This window comes from Trachinotus anak, unplaced genomic scaffold, assembly GCF_046630095.1.
Source record: "Trachinotus anak isolate AG129_WGS33_773 ecotype Australia unplaced genomic scaffold, CSIRO_AGI_Tana_v1 ptg000011l, whole genome shotgun sequence".
Taxonomy (NCBI): Eukaryota; Metazoa; Chordata; class Actinopteri; order Carangiformes; family Carangidae; genus Trachinotus; species Trachinotus anak.
The window spans coordinates 4,220,808-4,246,051 of record NW_027273862.1 but is presented as its reverse complement, the minus strand read 5'-3'; the positions used below and the strand labels follow the sequence as shown (position 1 = coordinate 4,246,051).

At 42.4% G+C, this 25,244-nt stretch overlaps 1 protein-coding gene across 2 annotated transcripts in view; it reads left to right on the top strand.

Annotated features, from left to right (window-relative positions):
• Window positions 1-621: 621 nt before the first annotated feature.
• The window catches only part of adamts18 (ADAM metallopeptidase with thrombospondin type 1 motif, 18), a 62,293-nt gene continuing 37,670 nt past the window's right edge, over window positions 622-25,244 (top strand). The window contains exons 1-11 of one of the 2 annotated variants that reach the window (XM_071489434.1): window positions 622-1,653; window positions 1,924-2,005; window positions 3,307-3,620; window positions 16,863-17,154; window positions 18,575-18,789; window positions 19,777-19,860; window positions 19,987-20,146; window positions 21,421-21,526; window positions 22,313-22,450; window positions 22,543-22,696; window positions 24,498-24,593. In XM_071489434.1, coding sequence (XP_071345535.1) covers window positions 1,552-1,653; window positions 1,924-2,005; window positions 3,307-3,620; window positions 16,863-17,154; window positions 18,575-18,789; window positions 19,777-19,860; window positions 19,987-20,146; window positions 21,421-21,526; window positions 22,313-22,450; window positions 22,543-22,696; window positions 24,498-24,593 — 1,743 coding nt within the window. In that variant the 5' untranslated portion in view covers window positions 622-1,551. Of the gene's footprint in view, window positions 1,654-1,923; window positions 2,006-3,306; window positions 3,621-16,862; window positions 17,159-18,574; window positions 18,790-19,776; window positions 19,861-19,986; window positions 20,147-21,420; window positions 21,527-22,312; window positions 22,451-22,542; window positions 22,697-24,497; window positions 24,594-25,244 lie in introns of those variants that run through there. The other variant, XM_071489435.1, reaches the window with a different exon arrangement.

The following is a 25,244-nucleotide window of genomic DNA, read 5'->3' as shown; positions in this document are numbered from 1 at the left end:
GTGGAGACGGAGTCAGTGTTGTACCACAAAAAAAAGCAAAAGTTGTCATTGTTCCTAGACTGACCAAATGTGTGCGTGTGACACCCTCATAATGACTTGTTTTGTACAGCAAACATGTTGGTTTCAAGCCAAGATTAGGTAAAAGGCATTTGTACGTATCTATGGCTTTGCAATGTCTCCATTTCTTCTTCTTCTTTATTAATTTCACATCATCTGGACTTTGAAGGTGAGACAACAGTGTGCTGAGTCAAAGAATGTAAGCATTGTGATTTTAGATTTAACATCTCATACTTCTGGACCTCTGGGCCAAAACACAACATTTCTTGTTATGGCACCACCACTAGGTCAAACAGTAGCCTGTATTTTTTTGCTGACTATTTAGGCTATCAATTTGACTGATATCAAACTGAATGTCTGAACGGCAGTGGTGAAGGAATTAAGATCCTTCTCTTAAGTAACAGCACTTGTAAATGTAAAATGTGTATTTTACAAGCGTACCACATAGTTATTTATATGTAAAATCTTCCTCCTGACTTCTTAATTACCATCCTAGCTGTCAGACAAATGCAGTGGAGTGATGCTGAACTGGCAACATTTCTTCTAGACTGGTAAGTAAACAGCTGTTAATGCTACAGCTGGCTATGCAGCAATAGCAAAAATACAAATAGCTCCTTTGAATGTAAAATCTTCTTCTTTAATAACTAGCCTAGCCAGACAAATGTAGTGGAGTAAAGATTTCCCTCTTAAATGTGGTTATGTAGAAGCATGAAAAAACTAAAAATGGAAAAACTCAAGTAAAGGGCAGAAAATTATACATTAAGTGTTATTATTGTGCTGAGTCACTCTCCCCCACTGCCAGTTTTTAAGACATAGATGCAATAGCATAAGTGACAAGGGTGGAGTGAAAACAGTTGATAGTGTAGTATTGTCTGCAGGCTATTTTCTGTGCTGTATTTCAGGTCTTTCTCATCACATACTTATTTAAATGAAAGAGCTGAAGTAGACACGCGTGTGATGTGTGTATTTTTTGCTCTTCCTCCTCCTACCACTGCGAAGCTCGAGAGTCACTGAACTTTCAAAGTAGAAATTTACGAGCGGCACCCGAAGGCAGCAGCAACCCCGCTGCTACCAAAGGGAGAATCTCTTCTTCTCTTTTATCTGGTGGTAAATGATGCTGCGCGCTGATTGGCTGCTGCCCGCTGACTTGTGCTCCATCCTGCAGGCCGACTCTCACAGAGCCGGCTCAGTGCTCAGTCAGCGCTCCTCCCGGTGACCCACCACACCGCTACCTGCTGCACCTCCTCACACACACTCACACACACACACACATACACACACACTCACACACACACACTCACACTCATGAGTGCGCTTCCTGTCTGTGCGCGCCACCGGCTGCTGCAACCTGCCGGCTTCACCTGAACCAGCAACGCGGGGGACCGAGCCACCAAACAATGCGTGCAGACTACATTATGCGTTACCGCAGGTTATTACTACTCTTGCGCTGTTGTAGGAGGTAACGGGGGAGGTGTGAGCTTGCATGCCATCATCATGGATTGCCTTTTTCTTCTGATATGGACTTTACCCATCCCGCTGGTCAGCTGCACCTCAGTCAAGCTACTCTCCACCCTGTTGTCCTGGAATATTATCAAGGCATGTTGGCATCTGAGTATAAATGCACACACTTAAACTCAACACATGCAACTTTTTGCAAGTATGTGTCTCTTTTCAGCATGATTTATGTCAACCACAAGCCGGTGCTTGTGGTGAAAAGTAAGACAAATGATTGCCATCCCAAATTAAATTCATATTTCCACAGGGGAACTCCATTTATCACTTGTTGGCTTCAAACTTCTTGCACTGTTTGCAACCTGTTGCTACCTGTCCATGTATGATTTTTTTTTTTTTTTTTTTTTTTTGCAGACGCTGCACATTTACTGCTCACACACCTCCCTTAGCGTTTCGGCCAGCTATTCTTCCAGCGACAGTCACGGATTAAATCATGGTGAGTGCTTGTCTTTTGGCATCAGTGGATGTTTCCTCCAGCTGGCAGGATACCTTGAGAATGTGAATAAACTGAGATACAAGGCAGTGGTGGGTTCAGTTATTGGACCAGGGGTTCCCAAGACCTTAGTCTTGAATTATACTGTTAGTAATATTACAATTTCAGTGTTAAATGGGGAGACATGTCTACAGCTTATGAGGTAATAAAATGTTTGGGACCCTTTAGGGTTAGGGTTATAATAAGGGTTTATAATAAGCTTACAGTGCTGCAGTGAATACTGTGACAAGACCAATGAGAGCAGTGCACACACATTCCCTCTTCTCTGCTTTGTCCTGTAGAAACCAAGGAAACAAGCTGAGGTGATTTACATACGCTGATTTACTGAGGGAAGAAGGGAGAATTTCTCAGGTTGTGAAAAAAGCATCCTGATTCTCCCAGCACTCCACTGAAAAGTTATTTTCTGAACAGAGAGTCATGTCCTTTGTCAAATGAACAAAGCTTAAAGAGACAGGGAAAAAAGCTTAATGTTAAAGTTACAGTTCCTGCCTTCACTATGGTGCCTCTCACTGCTCCCCTGTATTGAAGCAATACAGTAATTTTACATTTTATTTGACTGGAACACAACGACATCTGCATGAAATCAGAACATTTTATATTTACAACCTCTGGGTTTGAAGTATTGACCCATATCTGACATGCATGGAAGTATGATGTTGGCGTCATGGCTTCTGTTAAAATCCATCTGTGATCCATATGACTTGTGGCGCTCTGATTAACAGCTGAGCACTGAACCTCTCACTTGAACTCAAGCTTGTTTCAGTAACAGGTTTGTTTGCCAATGACACTTTTTACTTGAAAGTAACCTGTTTAGATGTTGGTGATGTATCCTGTATTTCTAGGTGCATTTCTATGTATAACTGGTTAAATATAAGACCATGTTGAGCTGCTTTAATTGCATCCAGGACGTAGTTTGATTGCAAGAAAAACTGACAAGCAGTAAATGTTAGTGAATAAAGATACAGCTTTCATTTAAAAGGGGTAAAACAATGTCACACTTGCTACTGATATAAGCAAGAGCTAAATGCATATGTTAGCCCTCCTCCTTGGCCAAATATTTTCTGGAAAATTTTAGAAATAACTAACTGAACCAGAACAAGATGAAGCAGGATGTTAGGTGTGTAGTCAAAGAGCAAACATCCGTCACAAACCAACTCCTGGAGTATCTGAGTACTGTAGTATTGAGATGTTAGCACCTTTTTGATGTAACTTCCTTTCCACTTCCACTTCCTTTTACTCCTCAGACTACGTCTTTGTGACCCCAGTGGAGGTGGACTCGGAGGGAGTATACCTGACCCATGATGTGACCAGGCGAAGCCACCGCAGCCGGAGGTCCCTGTCCTCCTCTCTGCACTACCGACTCGCTGCCTTTGGGCGGGACATGCACCTGGACCTGCATCCATCCTCTGTGGTTGGTCCGGGGTTCACCGTGCAGACGCTCAGCTCGGATGGCATCTCCACGGTGATGGATGATGCAGGGTTTCACAACTGCCTGTATCAGGGATTTGTCCGTAACTTGTCAGCATCCTCGGCAGCCATATCGACGTGCACCGGACTGGTAAGTGTCTGCCAGTAACTTCTTGGGTCTTGAGACTTTGCAAGTTTTTGTTATGTGAAAAATTCTAAAGTGATTTTATAATTTACTAAACTGATTACATGGTTTCTACATGGTTTGAGAAAATGTATCATCCCTTGGGTTGATGAAAGCTCAAAAAGCCTAGCAGGAATGCTTTGTTTTCAGTTTCTGAAAAGTTTAGAGGACATATTAGAAATAAAAGGCATTCACCCAACAGATTTTGTGCTCCACCCCTACCTCATGCTCCATGTCCGCACAGCATTGTCTCCTTTAATGACTCAATTGTTCTGATGCATCATTGTGTGCACAATTCAGACCTTGGTAATATTATGGGTGAACTGTAACATGACATCATTACCCATGAGTGTAAGCATTGGTTTCTAAGGCTGTGTCCTGCTCTTATTTGAAAATTGGGAGGAGTGGAAAAAAGAGAATGAAAGGATAAAAGGAAGTGAGCATGAGAGGAGAGAGATGGTACACTGCTGACATGACAGTCCATAATTCAGTGAAACTACCCACTGACACCCAACTTATTGATCAGGAAGGGCAGTCACAGGTAATTGTAAAAGTTTCACTTTGGTTTTCGAAGTGTGATGGTGAAAGGTCCAGCTGTTCATACCAGCACCAGTACAGTAACTGTCCAAAAGTTCAGGACTGGTTGTGTTGCCTTGTGGAAAAATGCCTTTGTCACATTTTCCATGTCATTGCCTTTGTTTACACATCTATGCTAAGTTATGGTCACTGCTATTTCCATTTTTCCTCAGTCACCACACCCACTGGTGCGAAGGAATATTAGAAGGAATAGCTCAACATTTGGGAAATATGCCTACTGCTTTCTCTCAACCTCATGTCTGTGTCTTTGGTGCAGAGCAGGAGTTAGCATGAATTTAGCTTAGCTTTAGCCTCCGTAGTGACTTCCGCACTCTGTATGTTACTTCATGAGTCTGCCGCATGGCGTTCCCTACAAAAAAAACCTCACGAGGAAATGTTGTTTTCTGATGTTTTTTAACTAATATCCAGAAGTGGCTGAACTAAACCAATATTCACGCAGTCGGCTCTTCTTCTTCTGTGGTGCATGCATTCAGTCTGCTTCGCGAGCTGTGACAGTGACCAGAGCAGTCTGCAAATATTTGCCTCAAGAAAACATTTTATCTGTCTTTCATTTGTGAGGTCAGGAAGATATCTTTGAAGATAAAACCTGCAGCTGTATAACAGGTAACACAAAATATTAAGACTCGACCCCCAAGGTCGTATTAACATACTGAGTGCTGAGGTCACAAATGGGGCTGACCTAGCTCAGAGGCAGGAAGCAGGGCAAACAGTGAAAAAACCAAACAAACTAACAAACAACAGCAGCAACAAGAAAAGCTTACCAGAAACTGACAAATGCACATGCTGTACCTTGTACCATACCATAAACGTACACATTTGTTGGAGGGGAGGTTTGTTACGTAACTAGCTAACCATGCTAACCATACCTGCACGTACTGAGCAGATTGGCAAACTGGACCAACATGCTACTTGTCCTAGTTATTTCAGTTTGTACACGACCAGGTTAGCTAACTGTTTCACTCTGTCGTCAGTCTCTATGCTCAGCTACTCAGTTAGCTTGGTTAGCTTTGTAGCGCTGACTTGACTTTACTTCTGAGCGAAACCAAATCACAGAATTTGTGGGGTTTGCATTAGACCTGCTCTTACAAGTGATGGTTGACTTTGATTGATTTGCACTCTGTAATTACAACATTATCTGCTTTCATTTGTGGTTTATGAGGTGCCTGGACTCTACCTGCACACACACATTCCTCGACACACCCCACACCAGCCTGGACCAGACGGACACCCTGCACTCCATAAAAGCCATACCATCCATTTATCATCTGGCCTTCATACCTCCTCTTACGTCCTCCTTCCCTGCTTGCCCTGCTCTTTTGTCCTCTATTTGTCCTGCTTCTACATCTCCTCTTGTTCTCAGTAATTAAAGCCAGGGTGAAGTTTGAGCTCCCAGGCTGGCACTGCTAATCTTCACATTGTCCCTTTCATTAGGCTAGCTCCCACCCACAATAAAACACCACTGACCCGTTCTCTTAAAAGTGCTGGGGGGGGGGGGGGGGGGGGGGGGGGGGGGGGGGGACGACAACGACGACGACACACAATGTGATTGGGTTGTGATTGCATTTGAATGGGCCTTGATGAACACTTTGATCTATTTTTTACTCCTCCTGAGCGTTTGCTTAGACCCCCCCCCCCCCTTCCCCTCCCAAGTGGGACATTGCTGGTTGGATGTTCACTCAGCCAGTTAAATTCACTCATGTCTTTACATCTTTGGCAGATAAGCAGCAAAAAATCAAAGGTGAATGAATAAAGTGAGACCAAATAGCAAGTGCATTCATAGTGAATTCTGGCCCTTTCTTTTAGTGCATCAGTCTGTGTGTGTGTGTGTGTGTTGTTAAAATGCTGCAAGGCTTAGAACAACAAAAGCAGTTAACCCTTGCTTTTCATCCGGCCCTCTGCCCAGAACATTTGGATTAAGTACAAATGAGGAACGGGCCATTCAAGCCTGCTTGATGTAGTGACGAGCTCAAGGAAGAGATTAAGGTGGGATTAAAAACAACGGCAAAGAGGAAGTAGTCAGTATAAAAAGAGAAGACAAAGAAATGTGGGAAAACAAGAGAGAGAGAGAGAAAAGCAAAGAGGATGAATGAATGAATGAAATAATGAATGAGAAGTGAGCTGGGCTGGGAGCGCAGCACTAGAGAGAGTGCTGTGCAAGAATAATGTGAGCTCATTGTCTAGGGTGGAAGCTCCCAGGGAGGCTGGATGGTCTCTTTATAGAGAGATGGAGAGATGGACTCAGTTTATGTCAAAGAGCTTTGGAGAAGAAATGGGGTGAGAATAAGAAAGAAAAATTGCTCTCTCATTCTTCATTTCATTGTCTCCTTCCACCAGAGACGAGGAAAGAGGAGAAAGGGGAAAAGAAAGTGTCTGAAATAGGGTTTTTGGACTTGACCTTGCTTGTTAATAGCACAGAGGTGTCAGCACCAGCTACTGGGCCAAACCGAGACCAACCTTCTTCATTTTTTAAACATTCACCCCGGCCCAGGCCAAGCAGATGGAAGTGGGATTCAGCTGTTTAAATGAAGACCAGGGCGAGGTGGTATTAAGAGCAGGGCAGGATGGATGGGTGACTGGTAGAGAGGGATTTTCTACTGTAAATCCCCATTAATTGAACATGGTGTTATTTGCTGTCTTTTAATTACTCTCTCTGTGTCCTCATGAAGCACCACGCTCATGCTTTCGAGTGAAATGAAGTTGTCTGTTTTGCTTTTGCATGAGAGATGAAAGGATGTCGTTTCAGATGTAATGCTCTCTGATTTGTAAGAGTGGTGGAAGGGGAGGGGAGTGTGGGGTCCTCTTTCTTTCTTCTTTTGAGGGTTTCTCATGTGAGGTCGCTTTGCTGGTTGACCCCAATCCTCTCTGCTCGGGCGTGTGAGGATGGGTGGAGGGTGGAGGGGCTTCAACCTGGACTCTCACAGGTTCTTACCATATAGTGCAAGTTCAGAGCTGCTCAGCACTCGTGTGAATGCAGAGTGGAGAGGTGATTTACTGCTCCCCTCTGTCCTCCCAGCCCCTTCCCAGGATAAGATTCTTCTCTGGGGTGATGAGGGCAGATCTGAGTCCTGTGCTGCACTGTGCTGGTCCCTGGGAGAAAAATAGCCTTCTCACTATATATACTCAGAAGTTTTACACTTCTGTTTGCAGCTTGTGAATGAATAAAAAACAATGCAGCAGACAGACAAATACGTGAACGATTAAAATATTTAGAATATACAACTCTGAGGAGGTTGACTTTTTAAATGATCAATAATTAAAATAATCCATCACAGTTTCTGAGAGCTGAAGACGACCAACGGTCCAAGACCAAAAGATGTTCCATTGACAATAATATAAAAAAAAATACTAATAGCTGGGGATTAATTTACTATCAACAAAAACATTAATTTGGAAATAGTTTCAAGCATGTATATGCTATATTAGTGTGTACTGCATCATCTTTACACTCTTTAAACATATGGAGAGTGGCTAAAGATATGCAATACCTTGTGGGAAATCTGCAGATCACTACAATTTCTTTCCTATGTGTTGTCTGAACTACCACTGTCTGCAGAAGTCAGCATGCAAATTTGGGATTTTTATTTTGTTGTCACCTATGCAACCACATCTAAGACTCACAGATGATGTCAGTGTTGGAGTGGTGCATACTGCAACTATTTTATGATAGTGTATCATCTTCTAATTATTTTATCATGTTTATAATTTGTGTTGAAGAAATGCACTTGCTGCAACATTTTTCTCTGTTATGGCTGTTTGAAATCATTGCTCATGACTTGGCAGTGTGCACTGAAACACTTGAGAGTTGGACACACCCCAGGCGTCAGGCTGCCTGTGTCAGGTTGTGGCAGAGCTGACCATGATCTTTATTGTGACCTTTCCCAAGCCTCTGGGGGCCAGGCCAGGCCAGAGACAGGTTGGCTTTTTTGGACACTGAGCTCTGAGGTTCAGAGTAACCAATAGGTGCAATTCAAAGGATCAATTTTCCTCTTCTGTTGCACTTTTGAGCCCTTAAGTCACTAAACCAAGCACACTGTCATTTCATACGGCGTGTTTTCAGTGTGTGGTTGTGAGTAAAAGATAAACACATGTTTTTTTTGTTTTTTTTAAACCATGATTTGATTTCAAATAAGTCCAGGACACGTCTCGAATGTGTGGTGGAAGTTGGCCCTAAAAGACCAGCAACCCCCAGGTGTTACAATTTATAGCTTCAGTGTGTTTGCACCGCTACGTGTGAGAGGAAAGTGTCAATACACACCTCCTTTATTCTCTCCTTCAGTTCCCTTCATCTTTTCAGGCAGCTCAGATCAAACCTGCCGTCTGATGGCTGTCGTTGACACGGTGCCGCATGTTGTGGCAACCACCGGTGGCTGTTGTACAATGGCAGCTCAACCTACGACCTCTGTGTGTCTCCACCAGGCACGCTGCTCCCTGTGGTGTGAAAAAGGCCTTTGCTCTTTTCCCGGGACTTGTTATTGATGCTGGTTTTACTGTAGCCTCTTGTTTTGTGGTTGTACAACACATCACAATACAGTCACAATATACGAGAGGTTTTGTTTGGAAAATGTGACAGCCTGTCTTGCAAAACCGTTGCTGACATCAAAGAATGTACGTTCTTTGGCTGTTTTGTGAAGCTGAATATGTATTTCAGGAATAATTGAGGATTTAAAAGTCAGTTGTAGTCCAAAGCTGCTATATGGGCTTTTGAAATGACATTCAAATACCTGAAAAACTGTCTGTAAACTACATCTGGGAAATAAAACTATTTGGCCAAAAGGCATACATTTAAACACAGCGCTGTTGCACTGTTTGAATATTTAACATATGTAGATGTTTAAATCCCATTAGACTTCTCATGCAGCTGAGACAGTATATGATTACCCATCTGCAGGGCTGGGAACAGAGACAACATATGATGTGTGTGTGTTTGTCAGTGTGCTCCAAATCCCTTAGGCTTTTGCCGAGTTAAAATGACACTTGAATGACCGATTTCCAGACAGCGCTCGGGCCATTTGTACCTGTCCGTTTTCTGTAAAGGCCAACAAATTGGAACGTCTCCCCACTACAATGTGCCTCTCCGGCTTGGCCATAATTCAGCGACTGGGCTGGGCCACAGAGGAGCTCAGAGCTTGGCGCTACAAGAGGAGAGTGGCCCGGAGCCGTTCCCTGGTGGTCTGCACGCTGACAGTGATGTAGTGCCCACTGTTAGATGCCAGTGGGAGAGGGATCGGGGGGGGTTCAGACTCTCAGCATGGGTGTGGGATGCTTTGTGTGTACGTGTGTGAAAGGAAGAGAGAAAAAACAGAAAGTATGTGTATGTGTGTGTGTGTTTGTGCGTCCTTTCTAGTCTATGCAAGGTCTTTCTCACACAAGACTAATGGCTGGTGTTGAAGTCTTCAAGTAGATGCTGCAACTTCTACAAACAGAGCCTATACATCAAGTCTGACCTACTATTGTCCCCACTGTGTTACACTGAGTGGTGCTGTGGTAAAACAGTGCAGGCTCACAGTAAACGTGGTTGATAAGGAGTAGTAGTCAGTGATAAAGTGTTACAGCTGTCACTTTTCAGTCTTTGTCGACCAGGTCTGATGCTAATGCCAGAGTTCACGTGTTAGATAAATGTAGTGCTGTTTCATGTTTAAGGCCTATTTGTCAGTTGGCATATAGGAACCTTTCAGCCCCACGTGTTACCTCACAGTAAAGGACACATGGTCTTCATTCCCGTTCCTCGGAAAGCAAAATCTGGGATTAATGGCGAGGGGGGTCTTATCTGATGTTGACCTGCTTTTTTTTTTTAAGTGTGTCAGACTGTTGTCAAGGTTAGGATGGTTTTTCTGGCAGCTATGTAGAATTTGATTAGGAGTTTCTCTTGGAGGAGGCTCTGTCTTAAGTCAAGCTGTGCTGTGATTGCAGCAGGTCACCACTTGGGCTGCCTGCTCATGATGTCGAATGATTGTTGCAGTAAGACCGCTGATGTTTGTCAGTGTACTTAAACAGAGTATTGTTCTGATTGTAAAGGGAAACTGGGTACACTGTGTTACTACTACTGTCTACTATGTCTCTCAAATGACTCGAGCAGCTGTCTTTAGAGGTGCGAGAGTGTCATCAAATTAAGCTGCATGATAAAAAGTAGCTGTTGGAAATAAAACGGTATGAGGAAATGAAAACATATCCTGGTGCATGATTAATAGTCACTGTAAGAGTTTGATTTGAAGCATGGGATAGCCTATCTATTGGTGCAGATCTGCTCTGAAGTGGATAGAGATTTTGTTCCGTCAGTGCCAACACCGAGGTGAACGGTGCAATTCAGCAGTGATTATAAACAGCAGCCACATTGGGAACCTGGTGGATGCAGAGAAATAAAAATATTTGGTGGACTGGTCAATTGTTTCAGGACGGCAGCTGTGATTGTCAGGTTTTTAGTTATAGAAAAACTGTGTGAAAAGACCACCCCTGCGTATGTGTCTAAAAATGGCTTCTCGCCTGTTTTGAAGAGTTCTTCTGAAGAAGAGGTCAAACAGCTCAAAGGGAAAGTCTGATGTTTTCCAACCTTAGTTTTCATTGCTTGTCTCTGAATCCATCTGAAACACACTAACCCTAACCCAGGTTGAAAAATACTAATATTTCCCTTTAACTCTCTGCTGTCGTCATCACAAGAAGCTCCAGTGACATATGCAAGGGGCTGATGTTCAAGAGATTCATAGTTATCAGCTGTTTATACCAAAGTTTAGCTCTGTTACACCTTCGATAAACTGGGAGCCAGGTTGGAGCCAGGTGGGATAACAGACGTTAACCCATTCACACCAGCAGAAAACATGGATTTCTGTTTTGTTCAGATGCAGGTTCAGAACATTGTGTTTGTGTTATTAGCAGATAGTTTATCTTTCAGTATTGTGTTAATTTCTGGATATGTTCAAAGTTTTTGAGACCTGGGAACTTTGTGCAAAGTAAAATCAGTTAGACAAAAAATTCTCATCACTGGCTATGATGACCTGTAGAAATATGGTTTTCCTATTTCCAAAAGTGTATCTTTTTGCTTCCTTTACAACGTACAGTTCATTCAGCTCCTCTGGGTGTTTGGGTGTAACTTCCCATCTCTGTCGCCTCCACCTCTCCAGCCCCAGATGCTATCACTGAGGGCTGGTCAACCTTTGCTGGAAAATTAAAAAGTAACTATCACACACATCCCCAGTACTTTTGTGTGTACTTTCTGCAGAGTTAAGAACTCTCGCGTCATTTGCATCACAGCAACACTGTATTTTGAAGTCAGTAAAAGTGTTAGAGCTGCACTCTAACCCAGTTAGAGAGCAATTAACATCACTTTGAAGAAGGTCATTTCCATTTGTATGAACTGGTGTGGGAGTTGCCCTACTGTTTCCTGCTGTGTCTACATGGGATAACGAGTGGGACCATGCCCAGAGGCTGCAAATGACAAAAGACTCATCCAGCTCCATCAGTTTCTCTCTTTGTGTGCGCCCACCTCTGCTGCCTTGTCAGAGGGTGTCAGTAGGTTGTTCAAAGACAATTAGTGAGGCCAAACAAGGACAGAAAATCCCTGGGCTATTGACACATTGTGATCCTAATCAGTCATACATGAAGAGGGTTATGTAGACATGCTATCACCAGTGGAGTGACAGTAAATGGCTTGAATGGCTGTGAAATACAGTCATTTGAAGCTAACGGAGGAGAAATCCAGCCAATGTTATTCCCTGTCATTGCTGTTCGGCTCTTGTCTTCTTCTAATCCAAGATCCAAAATTACCATCTCTTCTCTACCCAGTTCTTACCCCATTTTAAAGACACACAATTTCTCTTGAGCAAACTATAATTATTCAGATTATGATTCTATTGAATAAGTTAGATGCCCGAGGGGCCTCCTCTGCCCCTGGATGATTTTTTTTCTCCCCTCACCACACACCGTGTTCACATGATTCTCTGCTGAGCTGGAGTGCAGATGTGGTTTAGAGCTCGGTAATCACCGGCTTGGGGCTTCTCGCCGCTCAGCCCTAGTCTTTAGCAGCATGTAAGCACTTACTCATTTGCCTTATAATATCATGGTGGGAAACCTTAAAAGAAGCTGCAGTTTATACAGAGACAAGCTAAAGATGCCGTCTCCCCTGACATAAACAATTATGCTGCCAAAGACAGAGCTGCTTGTTGGAGTGGCTTGTATTGACTTTATCCAAGGAAAGGAAGAAGTCCTGAGGGAAGTTTTCCTTATGTTGAAAATACTGACCTGGTTCAGCCTGTAATCTGTGAGGATCTGAGTATGTGAGAGTCAGAGAAAGGTGCGAGGCTACATGTAAATGTGGGTGGAAAGTAAACTGGTGTTTAGCGCAGAGTCCTCATCCCTCTAATCTAGCCAAGTCTTACAAGTGTTAATGTACAGAGATAACTAGAGGTCTGTGGCATCATTGCCTGCCGGCCTCTCTGGTGTCTACAGACGCCCTGTCGCCCTGTAGAGCCCTGTGAAACTCTACACATCTATCTTCTGCTTTGCTCATCATTAAAGGTATAGGCTGGCACCTCAGCATTGTGTTTTCACTAAATGAGAAAGAAAATTTGTCATGAACACAGTTATAAACAGAGAATAATGCATTTAAATATAATCTGCAAGATGCTTAATATTCAAAAAATAACATGCCAAGAATATAAACCTTTGAGGCAAAACTGTCATTACTGTGATGTGTTCACTGCACCTGCCAGAGATCACCTGTGGACCTGTGATTGTACCTATTTTTACCAACTAACTGCAAGTAGAAACAAGTGTTCATTTATTACTGTTTTGCAGGTATTTTCCCGTAGACCTAGAGGCACATTGAAGGTGCACCCCAACAAATGACTATGCCACCTCCACAAAGGTGGTTAGAGCAGCAGATGCCAATTTGTCCTGACTTCTCTCACAGTCCCTAGTATTAAAATCCCTGAATTTGATAATGCATTTCCATCGTGTGATTTATTAGACCCTCCTTGCTTGGTAAATGTGCACATCTTTCAAACTCCACAACCCAGCTCACAGTGCAGACCTTCAGTTAAAAGTGTGATGAGACAAACCTGATGACATCATCAGGGTTATTTTTTTCAACCTTGGCAAACTCCCTCCACAACGACAGCAGACAATGTACAGCTGTTTCCAGAGGCTGAGTTGTACGTCCCATGATGAGTAAATTGACCTTGATGTGTAAAATAGCTGGAGTGACCTTATAAATGATGCATTACCACAAAATTCATCCAAGTAAAGGATTATGATGCCCAATATTCAGACAAAAATGTTAAGTACAAGCAGAGACCAGTTCTTATTCATAAATGCGAATGAATTGTGACCACAAAAGTTGAGGTGCAGCATTGCTGGACAAGGCCTATCACTGGAAGCTGGAAGATGTGATCCAAATGACACGCAAAACATACAACCAGTCACATGATGGTGCTGACAGATGGCCAGGAAGTGACAGATATGTAAAAATTTAAAGAATTAAGCCTGATTTATATGTAACACAAAGGGTCAACAGGTGTCCCACCATAAATACCTACAGTGTAGGTTTGGATTCATGTTATCATTAGTATTATTATTATTATTGCATGTTATCGGGCCATGTCCTGCAGTAATTGTTGTCCCCATAGTGAACTGCTCGTATACTTTATGATACCAGCAATGGTTGGAAGCTCCTCTTTATCTCATGATTGAATAGGAGACATTCATGCTCTTCCATTCACTGGGATAGAGTGCAATGATTGTAGTGGGGATGGATATACTATATGAGAGTTTGTGAAAAGCAGCAAATTACTGAACCTTTCTTTAACTGTCTCCTGTTGTCTACATTAGGAACAATCTCCATCTGCATCAGAAACTGTGCCGCCCATTCACTGTTCTCCATAGGTTTCATAGCCACGTCACAACCTCTTCATGCAGGATGATGAGTCCACCTTTACATCACACTTGAAAGGTTGAAATGTGGTGTTGATTTACTGATGCTGTTCTGTTAGAGCTGCAGCAGGTGGTGTTTTATTCTGAAAGGCAGGTAACTCTTATTTTATATTAGTTGCTCTGTCTTTGGTATTCATTAGGACATACAGTACATGCTGACAGAAGAAAATTAAATCTCTGCACACACACACACACACACACACACACACACACACACGCACACACCGCCATTATTACCATGCCTGCAGATGGAATTAATTTCCTGTCATTATCATCTGCTAACTGCTGGAAAAGAAAGTGGAGAGTTGGCAGATGTGGTGACGCAGCGAGAGAGAGAGAGAGAGAGAGAGAGAGAGAGAGCGAGAGAGATGTGAGGCTTGAGAGCTGTAAGTTAATGAAGTAACTTCAGACAGTTGGGCCTTTAGTTTTATTGTTGGATTGTGGTCGTTGCCAGGTTGGGGTCATTAATTTCATCTTTGTCTGATGGCAAATGATACGATACGTTCTGCAAAGTCTCAAGCAGAATCAGTATAATCTCATATTTAAAAAGCAGATTTTCATGTTGTCTTAATAAGGTCTGTGTGATGTTCCAAGGGTGTTGGTTGAAGGGAGGAAAAGTTATGAAATTATCTCCCGGTGTTGTGGGCTGATTACACTGATGTCAGTTGACAGAGGGAGCTGTCAAGAAAATAATTAATTAAATGAAAGTGTTTCATTTTAAAAGGGGAATACTTGATGAGGTGTATGTTTTCACAGAGCAGGTTTGTTGTAAATGTCAGACTGAAAGACGGGCAAACGAGAGACGACAGTGGTGTGTGCTGATGAGAGACACCCCCTTTGACCTCTTCAAGCTCTGTTTTGAATTCCAGTCTATTTTGGGAAGGTGTGCTCGGTTTTGCCAGGGACCATCTCTCTCTCTTAATTCAAGTAAATCACTGATTTGATATATTTTATTCATAGCCTGGGGGAATATTTTCTTTCCACCTTGTGCTCACAGGTTGAGTCTCTCGCAGCAGAGCGATGCCGCTGGAGCAGGTAGCTGTGAAGCTTGCTCGAGGTTGTTTTGGCAGGTATCAATGCACTGGGGTTAAAGTCGTTGACACTGCACAACGAAACTCCCAACGACTGGACCACGTGGAGCTTTCATGTAGTCAAAATAAAGAACTTCCTGTAAAACTTCCCATCGCCCCATGGAAGATTGATGCAAGCAGGAGGTGATTCATGGACAGATGAGAGATGTGCTGTGCAGATGGGGAGTTAAAGAGATAGACGGATGGTTGGATGAAGGGATGGATGGACGGACGGATGGATGGTTAGAGGGATGGATGAGGCTGATGATGGCAGCCTGCCATGTATCCAGGCACTGTTTTGACAACAAGAGCTTTGCCATGGCCTCCCTTTTGTCCTGTCTCTGTTTATTTTGCCACCTGCTAGTCTGGGGGGAATGGGGTCAGTTCAACAGGAGCAGGGTCCTGTTGTGCACACACACGCACACACACACACACACACACACACACACACACACACACACACACACACACACACACAGGCCAGAGGTCACTGGGTCAGTGGGTGTATGCGTGTGTTTTCAGTGACGTGTGTGCTTATGGCTGTATATATATATATATATATATATATATATATATCATTGTGTGTGTGTGTGTGTGTGTCTGATTGATTGCACAGCTATTTTGTGTATATTTGGTGGGTTGTGGGGTGAATTAGATCCCGTGGTCATGTTTAAGGTTCAGTGGCTCAGTCTCTCAGTTCAAAGAGCAGTTTAAGCCACTTGATGAAAGCAGGGAGGTGAAGCCCTGAAGCTACCCTGACTTTAAGGCGGTGGGCAGTCATAACGTGCAAACGAACAATAACTACAAACATAAGCTGAATCTCCTCAAGTTTAGCCTTTTCTGCAGAAGTCAAAATAGATGTTATCTATATGCTAACTATAGTGCATCCATATATGCATGTCCACATGTTTATGTTGTTTTCCAGTAAAGATGACACTAGATGTAGTTGACTGTATCAACCCTGCAAATAAGATTAGTCGGTGTATGGGAATAGAGTGAAATAGTGAATTAGATTTAAAACATTTTTAAAGAGCGCTCTACACTGGACAGATTTGATTTTGGAAACAAAACCAGGAACACAATGTTGTCATTATATGAATATGTCAGCAGCAAGCACTGCAGTATTTTCTGCTTGGAGTAAATTATGTTTTGAAGTAAAGCCCTAAACTGGACTGAACTAGTTTTGCACACAATTTAGATTTTGTTATAATCAATTAAAAACAAAACCCAGCTCTGCATAAATACAGTAATTTTATGCTCCTCTGTCTTCCAGCTAAATTTGTCATCCCCTCCTCTAAACCAGCTGGATGAACTGTGCACATCTGCCTAATATTAGGATAGAGTGTAGGTCCTCGGTTTAGGTGGGGCTGGTCTGGGTAGATTTGGAGGTGAAATGTGTGTTAGCCCTCTGGTTAGAGCAGGACGGACTGCTGGTTTCAGCTACACTTATATAGCTCACTGTAAAGCCCAGGTGGTGGAGATTGTGCTATCAAATACCAAACGCTAAATATGTAACAGTAAATACTGTCTAAAAATGTATCTGGAAGGATTTCTGTCAGGTTTTGTGAGTAATTGTTTTTTTTAAATGTATTGTCCTTTTGTGTTTGTGTGTGTTTTCCAGTCAGGTCTGATCCGTGTGTCTCAGGAGGAGTATTTGATTGCCCCACTACCCCAACACCTGGCCGAACAGCACAACTACAGCGTCCCCAGTGGTCACCACCCACACGTTGTCTATAAACGCTCTGCAGAACACATTGTCCACAGAAGATCTACCAGCCCCTCTAGCACCAGTTCTTCCAGTCCTGAAGATCCGTTCTTTCACCATCATCATCATCATCATCAGCAGCATCATCACCATGATTACCAGCATGAAAAGCTGCAGAGGCAACACTTCTGCGGACGCCGCAAGCAATGTATGTAAGGGAACCTTATATTCCTTATGTTATCCTTATATTGTGTATTAATGTTGAGGAAGTGAAGTTACACATCTCTCTGAAGTGAACACCATAAATCAACATGCATCACTGCTCTGCATATGCATACATATGGTTAACATGCCGAATTTAATTCATAATTTTGTCATTGTTAAGTTGAAAAATACAAACATATTATTCAGTCTTTGTTTTATTAAAAAAAAAGAAGTATCACTGTAAAAAATTTAACAGTTTTACAGTGACAGAAAAAAAACTAACAGCATCATAGTTCTATTAAAATTTGAATGGAAGTATATATTTTATTTTCCTGTCAGTGTTGCTTCTGAACAGATATTTCTGAAGTGATGGGTACATGTCCATGTCCCTTGATGTAACATATCAAAAAGAAAATTAGATGTAAAGATAATAATCATGTGAGAATTTAGAGAGGATGTTTTTTTACTTCAGAATTGATGGTTCAGGATCACAACACAACACTATATATCAAACAAAGATGTAGTGAGACATATTCTGGCATATAGAAACATACAAAACAGTGAGAAAATCATTAGTCACAACATTATATGTACTTCAATGACATATGTATGTCCCAAATTTAAAGTTTATCCTGATAAAATGTTTTTTCTCATCTCCCAGGCTTTCTTTGTGCATCATGCATGTTTAAAAAAATCCATGTCTTCTCTCATCATACTAAACAAAGTATTGCAAGGTCGTCGATGAAAAAGAACAATAGGAAGCTAAATGAAATGTATTTGTATATCGTTAAGGTGGCACACTGAATGAATTTCAGACTGACAAACAGTCCGTTTTCAGCACAAAGTAGTAAAAATACCACCGTTAAAATGGACATGTGAAGATCATTGCTTCTTAGCTTGGTTTTGCATAATACACTAAATACCATCTTAACTGTAATACAAAATCATGTAACAAAGAACATTTTCATACCATTACTGTACTATTATCACCCCTTCATAACACAATGGTGTTTAATATTTTACAGTGCAGTTCACCCTAAACCATTTCAGTCTCCTCATATGTACATATCCATTATGAAGAGTCTTTTACTGACTTTTATTTGACTGCAAAATATATTTATGAAAAATGCAGTATATTCGAGGCCATTATTAGAGGACTACACCAGCTGCTCAACCCTCTGCCGAGGTTAGTTTTATCTTTCCTTCTAGTGGTGAGAGGGAGGAAGCAGCATGGGGAGTGAATTTCCTGTCCTTTCAACACCCTACTCTACTCTTATCACCTGGCACGAGCCAGGAAAAAGACAGTTCATTCATTTGACCCTCACTGCCAACTTCTCTCTCTCTCTCTCTCTCTCTGTCTGTCTTTGTATTCCATACTCCCTCTGTCTCCCCTCCCTTCCGTTCTTCCCTTTTCGCCCTCGTAGACGCTCCCAAGCCTCCCGCTGAGGACCGTTTCATCATGCCTGATGAGTTTTCGATGCCCAAGGTGGAAGGACCAGGAAGGGCAAAGAGATCGCCCATCAACTCCAACAGGGTGGGTGGTCTGAATGTGGAGACCCTGGTGGTGGCAGACAGGAAGATGCTGGAAAAACACGGCAGAGACAACGTCACAACCTACATCCTCACCGTCATGAACATGGTGAGAGGTGGGAGAAGAGGAGGGAGGAGAAGGAAAGGAGGAGGTGGCGTGTAAAATACTTGACGATAAAGGCCAGAAGACGCACCCAGATGTGTTTTCGCTGATGAACTGCGAGGCGAGGGTCATGTGATTGACAGTGGTAGTTAGCTAGCACTAACCCTAGAGTGCCAGGCTAGCATGCCAGCATGTTCACTATTTTCCAACCCAAAGTGGAATACAGAAAATGGAAAGTCATTTATATTGACTGAGTCCTGAGAATTAGTGTAACTTTTATAATTCCTTCTCTTACAAATGAAAAAGAAAATTCATAAACGTTAAAATGTACCCTTACACTCAGGGGTTTTGCTGTTACAGCATTTCTTGGTCTAGTATGACCACTAGCTTGTGGTGGCTAATATTAGCAAACTTTAGAAAGCTATTACTGCAATAACAGACATTACTGAGTCAGTTTGCTTTCTTTGTTAACCCATCTCTCTTGTGAGACATTAGTCCATAATTATTACTGAAGTAGCAAGCTAGTAGCTAGCCTTAAATGTAGTTTTCAAAATCTGATTAATTATAAGTTAGTCTATATCTGAACAATGTTTCTCTCATAATTATGGCTTTGACATGTTAAAATGTTTGCCTGTATGGTATTTGTCTTTAACTGAAGGAATTAGTAAGCTGGTAATGCCACCAAAAAGTAGCCTGCTGATGCTGAGGCAGGCACGTGACCCTTACCTTGCAGGTCGTAGAGATCCTCAAGAGTCTCTGTGATTCTGTGCTCAAAAATGTTTTAAAGGCACCAAAATTTTGACCTTAACCCTCCTTAATTTTGGGTGCAACTAATTTTCAAGATTCAGGAAGTGGATATGAGTATTAGCCTACATGAACAGAAACTTTACCTATTACAAAAAACACTTAGAACATGAGCAAATCAGAAAATCATGAATGTTAGTTCTGGCACACGCGGAACATTAACTAACTTGATTTCCCACTCTTTTGCAGGTTTCCAGTCTGTTCAAAGATGGCACCATTGGGACCGACATCAACATTGTGGTGGTTAGCTTGTTACTACTAGAGCAAGACCCAGTGAGTGGATTCACATAACAATTCAGTTCACAAAAACCTGTTGTTTTGCACTGCACACTGGTGATTGATGAATTCACTCAATCACTCTCTCCCTCTGTTTCTCTGTTTCTCTCACTTCACTTCCAGCTGGGCCTGACCATAAATCACCATGCTGACCAGTCCCTCAACAGTTTCTGTCAGTGGCAGTCGGGTCTGGTGGGGAAAGGCGGTAAACGTCATGATCACGCTGTTCTCCTCACCGGACTGGACATCTGTTCCTGGAAGAACGAGCCCTGTGACACCCTGGGTAAGACCGTGCTCAGTGACAGTGTTCTCTGTTGAGGGAGCTTTCAGTATTTGTGACAACTTACAAATCCTTACAAAAGAGGCCCCTGGCATGTAGACAGGTGCAGAGGTGATACTGTGGGTGTAGACGTTATAGTGGGTAGTGATGGAAATTTGACAGGTGCAAGAGGAAGAGATGAGTATCCCAATCACACATGCCTAGGAGTAACCTAAATGTGTTTGTGTTAGTTTCTGGCATTTTGCCTTTCTTGAATGGTGACAGTGTAGGTACAGTCAGAAAACATGGAGAGAGAGAGAGGGGGTTATGACCTTCACTGGAATTCCCCAGCTAGAAATGCAAACATCACCTCAATCAGCTGACACTCTGGAGGAAAAGAGCTCATTAAAAAGTATCCTGCCATGGTTGTCTGAGGAACAACAAATGTGGAAAAGACATGCGTCTGGATAAGAAAGTCTGCAACAAATTTTGAGCAAGTACAGTCCACCGTGTCTGAAGTGACCAGTGTGCTTCAGGATGAGCTTAGGTTCAGTCCACACATGAATCTTTAAGCTTGTCGGAACAAGATGCAGCTGGAACAACAACAATGCAGCCAACTCATCTTGGCTAATATCACGGACATATTGCTTTCACACGACTAAATGCTCATAATCTCAGGGCAGCACTTCATCTCATTATCTCATTAGCTGCTGGGGGTAGATAAAAGATAAATGGTGACGCATCAGTAAAATTATTTAACTGTCATAACTTGTGTACTGTCTGTAAAAAAGAGGCCTTTTGACAAAGACCAAAACAAAACTGAGGTGAGACAGAAGTCAAGAGCTGTTGGCTTTGATAGTAACAGCAACATGTTTAGTCAGTGTTGTTGAAGTTTGACATCTGGCTCTTTAAGTCACAGACACATTCATCACCCACATGTCGTTGTTCCTACTGTATGTGTTCTTATAGTTTGGGTCCATTGGGAGAAACCGCTCCCAGAAAAATTACAGTAAATCCCACAGAGGGATCATTTATCTGTATTACGCAGCAGTAGTCCTATAAACTGATCAGCTTTCAAAGTCTGATCAATCTAAAAAGGATAAAAGAGGAAGCACGTTGTAGGTGGTGTGAAATTCCGCTCTAGACAGTTACAACACAGAGGAAGAAACAAGAGAATTTTATGTCACAGATCTGAAGTTGGATTTTGTTAACCTCTGGCTTTTTATGCAGGTGGTATGTTACAGTTAATGACCAAATATCTCCTACTGCTGAAACCTTATCTTTTTCCTTCTGTGCAGGTTTTGCCCCCATCAGTGGCATGTGCAGTAAGTACAGGAGTTGCACCATCAATGAGGACACAGGACTGGGCTTGGCTTTCACCATCGCTCACGAGTCTGGACACAAGTATGTTTGGCAAAAACTTTACTGAGATATCACATAAATCCTGGATATCCCTTTCTGAATGCCATAGTTGTAGAGCTGCTTTCTCAAAGTTGACAACAACACTGACGTAAAACAGATGAAACAGTGTCAGATGTTTGTGACATTTTAAAACAGTGCACTATACTGGCTCTGTGCTGCAAGTGGATGTAATGAATCTATATTAAATGAAATGAACATGGTTTGATTTAAAGAAACAAATACACTCTGTAATAAAAGCATTACGTTAGAGCACTACTTCATCCACTCCATGGCACCTGATGAGAGAATAATGGAAACTGCCCGAGGCGGCACAACCCTCGTGTTTTTGTTTATACGTTTCCATTGAGATAGAAGCTTATTTTTGATATTTGCAGATTTCATGTTGCTGTAAAAAGTCTTCTGTTTGTCTTGCATGCCCACAAAACAAACTGGGAACAAATTATTTTTTATTAATTCACCCGGGTGATAACATGCCAGAGTATCTAAAACTGACAAATTAACAAAGAAGTAATTGTTAAAAATATGACTCAGTGTATAGTGACTCAATTTTACCAGATATATTTTCATTGTATTACATAGTAAAACATAAAAAAAGCTTGATCATCATTAGAGAAACTTTCAGTATCTGTAAAAATCTAATAACTTCAATTTACCTGTTGCTGTTTCTCATTAAAAAGTGTTATATTTTGATAACTTACATCACTATGACACTATGATGAGGTGTGAACTTTGTCTTAAAATCACTTCTATCTCTTCATTTTTCTCCAGCTTTGGGATGATCCACGATGGGGAGGGCAACCCTTGTCGTAAGACAGAAGGCAACATTATGTCTCCCACTCTGGCTGGAAACAACGGGGTCTTCTCCTGGTCCACCTGCAGTCGACAGTACCTCAGCCGCTTCCTTGGGTTAGGCCTAACACACGTACGGTGTTGAATGTGCTCGTCAGTTTTTGTTGCTTTCTTTCTGACTGACGCGGGTGGTGTGCTATGCTCACCAGAACAGCCCAGGCATCCTGTCTGGTGGATGAGCCCAGGCAGATCGGTCAGTACAAGTACCCTGAACAGCTTCCCGGGCAGTTGTACGACGCAGACACTCAGTGCAAGTGGCAGTTTGGCTCGAAGGCCAAACTATGCAGCCTTGATTTTGTCAAGGTGAGATAAGTATGAATTATAAACATAGTCTTCATTCATTGTCATTTTATTTACTTTTTTTTAAAGCTGCTATTTGTAAGTTGTGCTACATAGCTAACGTTTGCATTAACAGCTATTTACTTACCTGTCTAGAAAAAACACTGTTTAGCTTCACACTTCATTTCTTTACTTGCCGAGAGCTGTCGTCAGCAGTAGAAAGCAACGCCAATGTTTACTCTTGTTTCTATGACGTCTTTTCTTCTACTAAAGTTAGCAGGCTAACCAGCTAGCCCCGGCCCTTCTTTTCTGACAGCGTCTCACTGTAGTCTCCAATCTGCCCTGAAGACGTAGCGCTGCTCAGAGGGCGTATTACAACCCTTTGTCTTGTAAAAGCAACAATGGCTGAAGCTCTTGTCAAGTGACGGTCAACACCGCCCGCTGCCTAGCAACAAACACCAGACAGACCAAGTTAGCAACTAGCCCATGAACAAAGTGGAGCATTTAGCCGCTAATGAGTAAAATATTTTGAACAGGACCGAGTGGAGAGCAAAACAGAGAGTGAATATTTGAATTTCATTCATCAAGTTGACACAAATACACTAAAGAAAGAAGAGAAAGGGATGGGGGAAGGATCATTCCTACAATAAGGTCCTTAAACTAACCCTGCCTTGTGAAGTTACATAGAGTGAAAGTTGAATAGTCCTGGTTTAACATGGACCCCAATAATTGTAAATCAGTTCCTATTCATGTGTCTCTGCCTAAACCGAGATGCACTAGATGAGTCTCCAGTAATGAGACGTGGCACTCGGATCATACAGGGGCTGCACTTGTATTCTTTGCACCACCACCAAATTGGCACGTTATTAATTAGCCAGATATTTGCAGACCAACTTAAACCCCCCACGTTTGACCCTCCATTAAAATGCATTCCATCCTTTGAATGGGGAGCCCCCCTCCCGTACCCCCTGAATCCTTGTGGTCTTGGTATAAGCCTTTATGTTCAGTGCGTTCAGTGATGTTGATTCACATGTAAATGCTGTTTAAAATACTACAGGTTTTCCTCCTGCAGGGCTGTAATTGCTGGGAAATCGTATATGTGACAGATTAGCACAGATGACATTGCCTTGGCTATTCATGACTCATTCATGACTCCAAATCCCTGCTATGTTTCCCTAAAAGAAGATCAAATACTACATCTGCATATCTTAGACCTGTGTGCTAGTCAGTGGGTGGTACATCAATCTACACACTGATTGACTCTGGATTTGGGACTGCCTTTCACACTTTTACACCCTGTTTTTATTTTCTGTTTGGCCCTAATGGGCTCACGTAGAATGATTTTCAGGATGGTGGTGTGGCTGTCAACCACCTGCTCCGTGTCAGAGATGTGAGGACAAAGACTCAACACACACCAGAGCTGTGTCTCCTGCTCTTACCCTCCCTCCTTTCTGGTTTCTCTCCCGTTGCCAGTTGCAGTTGGGCGGGTTGCCAGACCCTGCCGCCTGTCTCTCGACCTCGGCTCTCCCTCTGTGCTCACTCGCTCACTCTGTCTCTGTATTGTTGGGTCAGATGACACATACAATTATAGCCCGTTTCATTAAAGGAGTACAGTGATTAGATTTGACACTGAAGCTTTGTGGAGAAGCTTATTCCCGGTTATTGAAGTGGTGGGGGCTTATCTACCAGCGTGATGGTGGTCCCGGCAAGAAGCAGGTGCTGTCAGGTCAGGGAAGAGGAAAGAGGAGAGGAGCATAATGCCAAAAGGTGCCAAAACTGATGCAAGTTGAAAACATCCTGTAAGTCTGTGTGTCTTCTTTGACAGGACATCTGTAAGTCGCTGTGGTGTCATCGCACAGGACACCGGTGTGAGACCAAGTTCATGCCCGCAGCAGAAGGAACCAGCTGTGGTCCAGACATGGTGAGGAAGGTCATCTTGTTCCTGTGAAGCACAGTAGCCAGTCACTCAGTCTGATGACTGACAGTTTTACCCACTGATGCACCAATTAGAAACCAAGCATACATTTTTATAATAATAGTAATAATAATTAGAAGAAAAAGAAGAAGAATTTTAATTGCTATTAATATTATTATTGTCATTAATGTTATTGTTATTATCATTTTTTCTTAAAAGCCTCCTGTGGACAAGTGTTGAGAATTAGCACGTATGCTCACACACTCAAGCAATGCATCTGGTTAGTCCAATGTAATTGTGATGTCCATGTCAAATAAAATCCATATATATTTTATTTAGATACACAGTGCAAAATGGCAGTAAAATAAAATAAGTACAAGGGCACTCACAGAGCACAGACCTCTGCCAAGGCCAATGTCAAACAACATACACCAGACTTCAGAGGAAAAAAATTCATTCATAATAAATGATCCAGGTCTGCCCCAAAATTTAATGGGTTCTTCCCTGGCTGCTGCCCCATCACGCCACCAAGTTCACTGCAAATGTGTTCAGACACAGGTGAAAACATAACCTCCTCGCCAGAGGTAAGTGATAAATGGACAAATGTCGACCAAACAGTGTCTCCTTTGGATGCATACAATTGATAGGTTTTGTATA